The 11,982-nt window shown below is 52.1% G+C and overlaps 1 protein-coding gene and 1 long non-coding RNA gene across 5 annotated transcripts in view; both read left to right on the top strand.

Moving 5' to 3' along the window:
- The first annotated feature begins 2,580 nt into the window (after positions 1 to 2,580).
- The window catches only part of INSR (insulin receptor), a 104,030-nt gene continuing 94,628 nt past the window's right edge, over positions 2,581 to 11,982 (top strand). For all 4 annotated transcript variants that reach the window (XM_073220417.1, XM_037018391.2, XM_073220416.1 and 1 more), the window contains exon 1: positions 2,581 to 2,997. In XM_073220417.1, the coding sequence (XP_073076518.1) occupies positions 2,898 to 2,997 (100 nt within the window). In that variant the 5' untranslated portion in view covers positions 2,581 to 2,897. The remainder of the gene's footprint in view (positions 2,998 to 11,982) is intronic.
- LOC140845692 (uncharacterized) lies at positions 3,004 to 10,507 on the top strand. Its single transcript, XR_012124524.1, has 2 exons — positions 3,004 to 9,163; positions 9,530 to 10,507. It is a non-coding gene; the product is annotated as an uncharacterized lncRNA (long non-coding RNA).

Below are 11,982 nucleotides of genomic sequence, written 5' to 3'. Positions count from 1 at the left end.
GGGGCAACTTTGCTTACTTAATTAAGGTGATATCCACCAGCTTTCTCCTCTATGACGCTACTATTTTTCCTTCTTTTTATAATTGAAAGTATCTTGCAGACAGACACTTGGAGACCATGAAATTATCTTGTTACTTCTCGAACTTCCAGCGATTAGTTTTAGCCTTCGTGGATGGTTCTAGCCTGATCAGTTATTTCGGAGATTGCTCAACAGTGGTTTTTCTACCTCCGCTCCAACAATTTTCATAAAAGGCAGAGCTGGACTTTCAATTTTTAGATCCTATTTGTTTTTGTTTGGCAAGGTTGCGGGTGGGTGGTGTACGATTTATAACAGAAACAATGAGCAGTTTCAGGAAGTGGTGGTGTCTTCATTTTCTCCCAGAAAGTCTCAACTCAAATGACTGTTTTCTCTATCCCCAGCACAGAAGTCCTGCATTGGGAAGGACGTCCAGAGGACAGCATATTCCCTTTCATGCCTCTTTTGGCCCCTCTGGAATTGTGGTGGCCTTTGAGGTTTCCCTGGGTCAGAGGGAAACCCACAGATCTGGACAGGGTTGCACAAGAAGGAAAGGGGGTGACATTTATGGAATCCACAGGTCTTGATACTCTAGGGAATACTGCTGCTTTTTATTTGCCCTCCATGAGTCTGTTCTTGCCCCACTGCAGACGGAGAGATGTTATTGGACAGAAAATCTGATTATGTCAAGCCTTTCACATCAACCTTCTAGTATCTCCCCATTGCTTGTAGGATAAACGGGTGGAGGGCCCTAAGATGGTATAACCAAGGGTCGTCCTTTCTAATCCTGCCTATGAGTCCAGCTCCTACTCTTTCTGTGCTCCAGCTACAGAGCCTGCCTGGTTCACTTGTCGGAACACGCGCCTGTCCTCCTCTGGGTCTTTGCACACGCTGTTCCATCTACCTGGAACACCTCCCGGATGCTTCTGCCCTTGGCTGGCTCCTCCTCATCTGCAGATTTCAGCTCAAACTGACTTGCGGGAGGATCCTTCCCTATTCCCTCCACCCCATCTTATAACACGTACGATTATTTTATCAAGAGTCCTCTCCCTTGCTAGACGGAGAGGTCTACAGGGAAATGGAACGTGTTTACTTTGCTCACTGTAAATCCCCTTTACGGATTGCCTGTTGATCCTTCCATTCCACAAATATTTATTAAGCAACAGATACGTCAGGCCTGGGTGTGAAATCGTAAACAAGACTGACAAGATTTCTTGAAGCATGGGGAAGGGAGAATACACACACATACAAACCAAGGGGGAATTTCAGGTAGAGGTGCTGGTGTGATGGAGATTGCACAGCAGGGACAAAGGGACTGAGGGTGGGGGTGGCATGTGCAAAGCGTGGTCTTGGAGCAGAGAGGTGGGGCCAGGAGCTGGAGGGGCGGGCGGGGGCAACGGCCTGGAGGCAGAAATAGGTTTGGAGGAGGACAGGCGCCCAGCTCCTGACAAACTGTTTAATACACAAGAGGAAGATAAGAGTGCTCTGTTTAGAGCCGCCTGCGTGCTTGGACAAGCGTTATTTCCCTGTACCTCCCCAAATTCGACATGCGGTTATTGCAATGCGTGTTGTACAGGTGAGGCCGACGCAGAGTAAAGTCACTGGTCCAAGGCCACACCGGAAGTGATGGGTGAGGGAGCCGGGTTCTCACTTCGTTCGGGCTCTCCTGCCCTTAAGGACTCTTACCCCTCTCAGGGAGGCGGGTTGACCTTTGTCCTGCTCTACCCGTGAGTGACAGCTGCTTAGACATTCAGGCCCACGGGGACTCTCGGTCTGCGTACGGAAAATCGGGTGTGTCCAGTTGCACCGAATCCAGGATCTACAGCGCTTGGTTTGCAATTTTGCGACTTCTGCACCTTCTCCTTGTTGGTGTCATTTCTCCAAATTGAACCCCAGTCCGCGCCGAGGGGCCCGGGCCGCGCAGCGCACTGGGCGCGCGCGCACGTGGCTGTCCCCAGGGGCCCGGCGCGGGGCTGGGGCCCACGCGGGGGAACCCCCGGGGGCGCCCGCGCGCCCTAGGATCAGATTCGCAGGCAGGACGGGGACGAGGGTGAGGCGATCGCCACATGCCGGGGAGCACCAAAAAAAACCGAGTGGCCGAGATACATCAAATTTTAATACGATATTTCAAAAAGAAGCAAAACGAATCCCTAAAGTCTTGGAGGGCCCAAATAACAAAGCTGTTAAAGAAGGGATCCATCTCGCGGGGCCGGGGTTCGGGGGCGCCCCCTGCGCGCTGAGACGGGAGGCGAAGGGCTGCGACCGGGTCGCGGCGCCCTGGCCGGGCAGGGATCCGAGGCGCCCCTGCGGCTGGGGCGGCCCCCGGGCCTCCGGCGCGGGGCCCAGGGCAGGGCGGCCGGCGGGCGGGGCGGGGCGGTGCCTCCCGCTGCCCGTCCTGCCTCCACCCCTCCCGGGCCCCTCCCGGGCGCCGAGTCCCTTCCGAGTCCGGATCCGCGCCGCCTTTTCCCGCGGCCCGCACGGGGCCCAGCTGACGGGCCGCGTTGTTTACGGGCCGAGCAGCGCCTGCTCCCGCCGCCCGCCCGCCGCCCGCGCGTCTGTGTCCGCGCGTCCGTTTGTCCGGGCGGCCCCACATCGGGGCCCAGAGCCAGGAGGCCGGGGCTGCAGCGCGGCGCCCCGGGCCCGGAGATCGCGGGACGGGGCCCGGGCCAAGGTGGTCCGCGCTCGGAGCCGCGCCGCGGGCTCCTCTCGGCCGAGGCCGCGCGCCCCCCCCCCACACCCCGGGGCTGTGCCCCGGGCCCTACCGGGCGCCGAAGGGGAGGACGCGCGGTCCCCGGCGCCCCTCGGGCGGCAGCCCCGGAGCATGTCCCCCGCACGCCCGCGCCGCGCGCTCTGATCGGCCGGGGCCCCGCGCTCCCGCAGCCATGGGCGCCGGGGGCGTGCGGGGGGCGGCGGCCGCGCCGCTGCTGGTGGCCGTGGCCGTGCTGCTGGTGGGCGCCGCGGGCCACCTGTACCCCGGAGAGGGTGAGTCTGGGGCTCCGGGAGCGGGCGGGGCGGGGCGCGGTGGGGAGGAGACCCTGGCGGGAATGGAGCCCCCAAATGGGGACGGAGAGCCTCCCCGGGCGGCAGGCGGGCGGCCGGGACGGTGGCTCCGGCCCCGCCGGGGGCGGGAAGCTGCTGACCTTGGCCTTTGCCCGCCTGGGCTCGCGGCTCAGCGCCCCGCGCTCGGGCCCCGGGCTGGGGGAACCTTGTCCCAGCGGCCGTCCCGCCGCGGGTGCCTCTCCCGAGCGCGCCTCGGACCCGTGCCGGGCCCTGCCCGAGCCCGACTCGCTCCGGAGACGGAACACGCGGCCTCTCTGGGTCGCCTCCTAGATGGTGGGGGTCACTGGGTCCAGGCGGCCTCGACAGCCACTACCAGCCCGGACTGCACACGGTTTGGAGCCCGGGGTCGGTGCCGATAGGTGCCTGGGGCGGGGAATTGTAGAATCCTCCAGCCCTCTTGGGTCCAGGCCCGTGGTCACCCCGGACTTCAAGCCCCTGTTTACACTTTCGGGTTCTGTTTCCAGATGTCCGGAGACAAACTCCGGCACAGTTGTAGTAGCAGGAGTGGCGGCTTTTATCAGGATTCTTATAGTTAGTGTCACCAAATGCGCCGCGCTGGTCATTCTTCTCTCTCTGGACCCTCACGGTGGCCCCTGGAGAGTGATACAGCTGTTCGCCCATTTCAAAGGGAGCCAACCGAGACTGGGGTGTCGGACCCATAGCTCACTTGCCCCAAAGTACCAGAGGGAGCCTTGAATCTCCAAGGGGTGCTCCCTCAAGGCTCTGGACTGCTGCCCCGTGTCCCATGTGTCCCCCATAACCTCCTGCCTCCGGCTGCGCCCGGCCAGAAGGGGTCTTTACCTGTAGTCAGCCCTGGGCGGCCTCTAATTCTGGGCGAGCCTCTCCTGTCCCCTAGCCCCATGGACCTCCTTCCTGGGCCTCTAGTGCTGGCAGCAGAGGGAAACCCCAGCTAACCCCAGTGTCCTCCTTGGGCTTGATAGCAGCCCTTTCTGACTGTGGGACAAGGAATGAAGACTCGTTTAAGAGAACGTAGCAGAGGTTTCCCACCCTGGTGTCTGAGGCCCTGCTTTAAAAATATCTGTTGGGTTCCCTCTTCAGATTTTCCCATAAAAGGAAATCAGTCATGATGAGGAAGGGGTCGGGAGGGAAGAAACAGAAGCTCCTAAGTTCCTTGATGGTGAATGAGGTACAAGGGGAAAGCACACACAAGCTCTGGCGTTAACAAACGGGGTGTGCCAAGCACCTCTGCCAGTTACGCAGTGGCTCGAACCCCCTAGCGCCTGGTACACAGCGGGTGCTCAGTGAGGGGTGGCAGTTGGTTTGGGTTCTGGTTGAGAAAATCCAAGATGTTAGACTTTGGGTAGGTACTTTGTATTTATAAGTGCGCACGTGTGTATGTGTGGTTCCCTGCTCTTCTGTTCCTTGTAGTTGGTGATTAATTGTGAATGTGTGCCCAGGCTCCCAGAGGTCAGTAGACGGATTTACCACTTCTTTACATATTCACAGTTTCCACAAGGGCTGAGGCTTATATATTTTTTGTTCACTGCTACCTTTTTCAGAGCCTAGAATGGTGCCTGGTGTATAGTAGGTGTTTGGTTCATATTTGTTCTTGATTTGATTCCCTGTTTTTCATGTTTTCACCAGTAACCCAAGCCACGGGCTCCTTTATTCCCTAGATAATACCTAACTAATGCTAATAAGTGCAAACACTTGGCAGGTGCTGCTCTATATGCTTTACACATATAATCTCAGTTAATCCTCGCTGTGACTTTAGGAGGTGGGCTTTATTATCCCTTTCTGCAGGTGGGGATATAGGACTAAGTGGCAGAGCCAGGATTAGAACCCCTGCTAGTCGGGCTGCAGAGCCCTGCTTTCTTCATAAAAGATTGTTCGTTTGGCTTTGAACCTCCTCACCCGTGCCCTGCTATAATGGTTAACAAGACCCTATCAACTAAGTGGGATGTGATACCCCCTCGGAGGTTTGGAGAATGGCGAGAAACTTGACAGATCATTAATCTCCGGCGTTAACCAACGGGGCGTTTTGGCTGGTGTGTGGGGCTGAGGGAGATGAATGTGATTTTTAAGGCATGAAGTCTCCTTCTCGGAGGTATCCTATGGGATACGTCGCCCCAGTGCATTGTCCCGGGTGTCTCTGTTGCTGCGCTGAATTGGGCAACGGCTTTCTCCCCAATTTCTCCTTGGACTGGCTGGCTCTGGCTGGAGATTCCTGGGCGCAGGGAGGGGCTTCGTGGTGTCAGAGAATGAAGGTGATGTGGGATTAATTACACACCCATCGCGCTTTGGTGGTGGTGGGGCGTCCAGTGAGCCAGCGAATTGAGGTGTGAGGCGCTTGCTTCCAGACCCCGGCCCATCTTTGGTGAAAATACTCCTTTCTGGAGGATGGTTCCAGATGTTTCTTATGTGTTCTCTTATGAGCTTTGGGACTCTGAGAGCAGAACTGCTGCCTGCTCAGGCACATCCCTGAGGTTATCCCTAACCTTTACTTCTTTCCTGGGGACCAGCCCCTCATGCCTGCCTCACTCACTCATAGAGGTCATTGGGGTGAGCCCGAAACAGTCCCCAACCCATTGCCATTCTTCACTTGCCAAGGGCAGAGCCCCCCAGCCTCAGCACTCTTGACATTTGGGGCTCCATCGTCTTGGGAGGTGGGCTGTAAAGTACTGAGCCCCATCCGGTGGGCTCCACCCACCAGCTGCCACTAGCTCCCGTGCCCATCCAATCACGGCAGCCAGCGTCTCTTCAGACACCGCAGCTGTCCCCCGTTTGAGCACCACTGCCTTTAGGGAGATAACCTTTTCCTTGTCTAAGTCACTTACCACCTGGGTGTCTGCTCTTTCCTGTTTGTTCTAGGATCCCCAGCTGCCCAGGAGTCTTTCTTCCAGCCTACAAACACTCAATATCCCCCACCCCCACCCCGGGCTAACACGTGAGCTCTCTCTTCACAGAGGGCCAGTCCCAGCTCTGACCCTCTCTCAGCCCACCTTTAGTTTACATAGAGTCAACTCCTTCATCTAGAACAGGGGCCAGTAAACTACAGCTGCAGGGCCAAATTCCACCTGCCCATGCCTGTTTCTGTAAATAAAGTTTTATTGGCACCCAGCCACACACAGGCATTTACGCGTCATTTAAGGCTGCTTTTGCGCTCAGATGGCAGGAGCTGAAGAGCTGCAATCGCGTGGTGCGCCAAAATATTTACGCTTTGGCCTTTCACAGAGGATGTTTCCTGACTCCTGATTTAGAACCAACTCTGTGAGGATCATGATGATAGATGCCTAATAGCCCGTGTGGTCCCTGGTACAACATGAATGAATGAAGTTCAATCAAACACCCCGGAAGGCTGTGTTTTCCCCTTCACAGAGAAAGCCAGATTAAAGAAATTTATACCATTGGCTGCACTGAATATTTGGTTTCTGATGGTGAGAAAATATCAGTAATGCTTCCTCCTTAGCTGTGTGTGTGATCTTAGGGTTTATTTATTTAAAAAGTCATCTTGGCATTGAATGGGAATTCCTTGCAGTCCTGTCTTTCCGTAGAACCCAGACGAATGTGGTGTCTGCTCTGAGATTTTTCACTCAAGACCCCTTGTGTTAAATTCTGTTCACGCATCAGGGGTGGTTTGGTTTATGTTTTGCCATCAGATGCTATTTTATGTTTTTTTTTTTTTTAATTAACAGAACAAGTAATGCATTCTCATTGAAAAAAAAAAAAAACCAACGTATAGAAAGGAGACAACAGAAATCCTCCTGCAAGACTTTGTCCCTAAAGCCATTCCAGACTCTCCGGACACCCCTTTATATTACACCAACTCCACTCCCAACCCCTTGCAACGCATCTCTCCTCTGTCCCTACGGTTTTCTCTCTGGACTTTACAAACTGTCTCGTAATTGGATTAATAGTCTTAAAACTGGAAATGTCAATTTAAGCACTCATCAGATCCTCACCATTCATGGATTCTGTATTTGTGAATTTGCCTGGTCCTGAAGTTTATTTTTAATTTCAAGATTGGTACTGAAAGGGCTTTAGCAGCCATTGCTGGGCCTGTGCAGGGCATCAGAAATTCAAATCGCCCAGCTGGCATGATTGGGATCCGCCTTCTCGTGTCAGCTCTGGGAGGGTGGATTCATCCAATCCTTAAGGATTAAAACCAAGTATCCTTCTTTTTTTTTTTCAATGTATTTAGTGCTACATTTTCTGCATTTTTGGGCTTTCTGTCCCTGGGTGTGCTGTTTAGATGGCCCCCACCCATCAAGCTGAAGTGCCGTCTGGTATAAGTGTGAGAAGGCTGCCATGTGCATTATGGAGAAAAATACACGCGTTAGATAAGCTTCGCTCTGGCACCAGCTAGAGTGCTTAGTACTGTTGGCTGTGAGTTCAAAGTTAATGGATCGACAACGTATATTTATACATAAGGTGTCCGTTAGACAGAAACATACACAAGATACAACTGTGTTGGTTGACTGACAAAAATACGTGGCCAGAGCTTGCAGGAACCTAACCTTGTATTTTCCCTGGGGACAGTATGGCTTTTGGGTCCAGAATTTGCTAATTCAGTGTTTGAGGGAACGTCATAGAATGTAACTACTAAAAGTACTGAGGATTGGCTGTAGATGGTTTCCTGTCACTGTGGTTTAAAAATTTGTGAATTTCAGCTTGTCCCTGCCCATGTAGAATCTCTTGGAATGAGCATTCCCTTTTTCTCATGTTTTTATCTCTGCACGAATCCTTGGCTACCTCCTGGAAAGTTCATGGGAGGGCACCAAATCCCTGGCTCACGTTCCAAGGATGGGGGTCTCCCCGAGTTCTGCAGACTCTGGTGCTGGGGGCGGTGGGGCGTGGGTATTGTTGTCATTTCAGGTTTATACGGTAGCTTCTGTTTAGGAACCACAGCCTGTCACCGGGAGATTCTTGCTTCTCTGCTGTGCCTTTGTGGGACTGTGGAAAACATAGGTACTTCCCAAGAAGCGCCTTCGTTGGTTAGCAGTGTGGAAAGAGGTAGTGGCTGGATGCAGAGGGGTGACGGACTGGGGCTGCAACTGTTTTCACGCAACCTTTCTATGATTTCTCGCGGCCAGTCTGTTTTCAAAGATGTATCCTGTTTCCTTGCAGAAGATCAGAAAAGGGATGAATTCTGAGATGCCCCTTCCGAGTTATATACAGTTGCATGGTATTAAAACCACCTTTTACTTTTTTTTTTTCTTTCTGCGACGTGCCTTTTTGATCTTGTAAGACTTCTTGTGGTTTTCTTCCCTGTGTCCTGTGTTGCATTCCCGTCCCTGTTGGTGTAAAGAAGGAGGTGGGACTCCCGAGATGGCAGCGAAGCCCCTTTTGGCCCTGTCATTGGGTGACCCATGTCCTTGGGATCACAAAACTACAGAAGTGACTGGAGGAATGACCTCGGTGTCGCAGGGCTTTCAGACAGGCTTAGAGAAGGCGCTGGTGTCAGGGTGGCTGCGGGTTTTGGGACCTGTCTCTAGTTCCTTGTCCTTAACTAGTGTAATGCCCCCCTCCCCCGTCTGCATCCCTTAATGACTGTCCCTCACTTCGTCTGCCTGTCCACCTCGTCGGGGACCAAGTTCCACTGATGCTAATTCCCTAGTGTCCCTATGGTCTCCCCTTTTCTGGCACCCACCCCTGCGATAGGCCCTCAGGGCCACTGCTGTACGTGAAGTCGGCTGCAGCGCGTCCTGTTCGGATCTGTCCCACTCTGCTGACACAGGGATTTTTCTCTCTCCCGCTTGGGTCTTTCTGCAGCTGCCGGCTCGGTCCCCGCCCCTGGCCTGCGAGCCTGGCACAGCTGCGTGCACTGTGACTTCCCCCAGCTCGTGGGCGCGCCTCTGTGCGCTGGTTCCCTGGGGCTCCCTGTTGGTCGTGCGTCTGCGTTATTTGCACACACTTCCTGTCATTCTAGCTCCCTTCTTCCCTCTTTTCGCCCAGGGACACCTGCTTCTTCCTCTCGGAACCAGCTCAGAGGCCTCCTTCCTTCCCTCTCTGGCTTCATCATCCACCCCTTCTCCTTCCCTTTCAGTACGGACTGGGTGGATCTTTCTGAGAGCCCACAGACACTGGTCTCTCCCCTGGGGACATGCTGTGTGTGACAACCATATGGGTAAATGAAATCTTGCTCCACGTGTGGTTTGGAGAAGGAAGGGCTTGTCCAAAACAAGAAACAGAGTCTTGCCCAGAGGGGGCAGGTCCTGGAGCTCCCCACCCCACAAGACCAGCAGCCCCAATTCCTATGTTGAAGCCCTACCCCTCAAGGTGGCCCTGTTTGCAGATAGAACTCCTAGGAGGTAATGAAAGTTAAACAAGGCCCTGAGAGTAGGGCCCTAAGGTGGTAGGATTGGTGGCCTCATAAGGACAGGAGAGAGACATCTCGCTCCATGCATACACTAGTGAAAGGCCATGTGTATGTGGCCAGACCCCATTTCTCCTGTATTTAAAGCTTACTTGATGTTTTTGTCATTGTTCGCAGTGGGGAAACCGAGACACACAAAGATTGAGGATGTGGCCCCAGACTATGTAGCTGGCAGGTGTTGGCACTGGGAAGGAAGCCAGCTCTGTTGGGTGTATAGTGTGCCCTGAAGCCGGTGTGGGTGGTGGCCTAACACCTTGAACCCAAGACTTTTGGTACGGGACCCCTGCATTTCAGAGGAAGTGGCGTTAAAACAGGAAAGAAGGTGGAGAGGAACATGTGGCCCCAGAATAGGTCACCAGGGAGCGTTTGAAGAATGCAGAGACCGAGGAATGAAGACATTCATGAGCGAAGGCAGAAGGTATCATCAAACTGGCTTGGAAAGGATGTGCAGGAGCTTCTCCGTGTCTTCTCTGGCCCTGCATACTTCTCTTTTGGTGTTTCCATGCTGGAGAGAAAACCAGGGGGTGGAGACACTGTCCAAGGTGGCTTTCTGGTCAGTCTTATCTCCTTCTGGAAAATTCTCAGATTCCTCTGGCCAAGGAGGAAATTCTAGACCACACTGCCCAACACAATATTCTGCTTTGATGGAAATGTTCTATATCTGCTCTGCCCAGTATGGTAGCCACTGTCCACATGGGCTCTTGAAATTGTGGTCAGCACCACTGAATATTTACTTTTATTTAACTTTAATTCATTTAAATGCAAATACAATGTTTTACTTAAATGTAAAAAAAAAAATCAGTATTTAATTCTGTTGTTGGAAAACTCTTTAGTATCCTTGAAACACCCTGGGGATATGAACCTGCCTTTTTCAACTGTACTGTTTTTTAATGAAATCTACATACACAGGATGGGTATTTCTGAGGAGAATTTAGCCTCTGAATTGAAGCATGGTGCATGTGTAAAACACATGGTGTTTTGGAGGTGCAGTGTGAAAAAAATCCTGTACAGTATTTTATTAATAATTTTTCAGTACTTACATGTGGAAGCGAAATTTTTGAATACACTGGTTTAAATAAAATATGTTTAATTTCATCTGTTTCTTTTTACCTTTTTAGAGAAAATTTAAAATGCCCTATGTGGCTCTCATGCTGTTTCTATTGGATAACACTGTTCTAGACCCTGTACACCCAGGTCACCCACAGAGATGAGCTGTATTTTGCCATCGTCCTTGACCTTCCCGTGAAGTAGGCAGGACTGGACAATTCTTACTGCACCATTTGTGTAGCTTTTAGACCTGGCATCACCTCCTCCAAGAAGCCCTCCTTGATTGTCCCAGACCGAGTCAAATAGCTTGTTTCTATGATTTCTTCTAGATCCTGAAATTCTCCTTAAGGGCATCCTCCTTGGATATATTTTCAGTTGACATGGGTACTAGTCTGTGATCCAGGGCAGCACCTGTGACTTCCCCACAGCCCTTCCAACGCTTGGAACAACATCCAGCGTGGACCAGGGCCTCAGCAGATTTTGCAGAAGTGAATGAAGGAAATGAACAAGCTTCCCTCAGGTTATCCCTGCATGAAAACGATGTATTTGTTTCTTTATTTAAATCACATCCACCGGCTTCTTCATTAGGCCTGTTTTTGAAAAAACGAAGCCAATGAAACAGTAACGTGCCTATGGTGTAGACTTTGCATTTGATGGCAGAGCTGCAAGCCCAGTGCCACCGCTTAAAGCAGCTTGTGTGCATCTTGATTTGCTCATCCCCAAAATGAGTCTGAAAATAGCCTCTGCTTTGGGGATTGTTTTTAGAATTCAGCAGAGGATGTATGTGCCAATTGTGGGTCGAGTGCTTTCATCATAAGTGCTTAGAAAATGCCTTACACATGGCAGATGCGTTTCAGAACCTCCAGTAGGTGCCTGAAACTGCCGATAGTACCAAACCCTATATATGCTCTCTTTTGTCCTACACATACACACCTATGATATGGGACCAGCGGGCAGGTAGCAGGGGTGCACTGAACTAGGGAACGATTCACATCCTGGGGGGTTGGAGTAGAGAGCCTGAGATGGTGTCATGCTACTCAGAACACCGTGCAATTTAAAACCTATGAATTGTTTCTTTCTGGAATTTTCCATGTAATATTTTCGGGCTGCCGTTGACCCTGGGTAACTGAAGCCAAGGAAAGCAAAACCACGGTAAGGTGGGGGTGGCTGTATTAACTGTGTCACCAGTTTCTCTACCTGCGCATAGAGCGATTAGCCAAGGGCCACATGCTAAGAACTTGAAGCATCCTTGGATTCCCACCCAGAAGTATTGAAAGTCCGCAGAAGGCCCTACATCTATTTTTGGCAGCATTTCTAACATCCTCTGGGTGTTTTCTGTCTTAGCAGTAAACTGCTCTATTGTCTTACCCTATGAGGGTCACATACGGCTTTAATGAGTTGAATTAGATTCATTGGCGATGTTTTAAAAAAGCAAATATTTATTGTCCTCTAGTATAGTCAATTCATTTTCTCATAGCAACTTTATTGAGATCGAATTCACTGTCATACAATTCACCCATTTA

Source organism: Manis javanica, chromosome 13, assembly GCF_040802235.1.
Source record: "Manis javanica isolate MJ-LG chromosome 13, MJ_LKY, whole genome shotgun sequence".
In the NCBI taxonomy this organism is placed as follows: Eukaryota; Metazoa; Chordata; class Mammalia; order Pholidota; family Manidae; genus Manis; species Manis javanica.
This window is presented reverse-complemented; position numbering and strand designations above follow the sequence as displayed.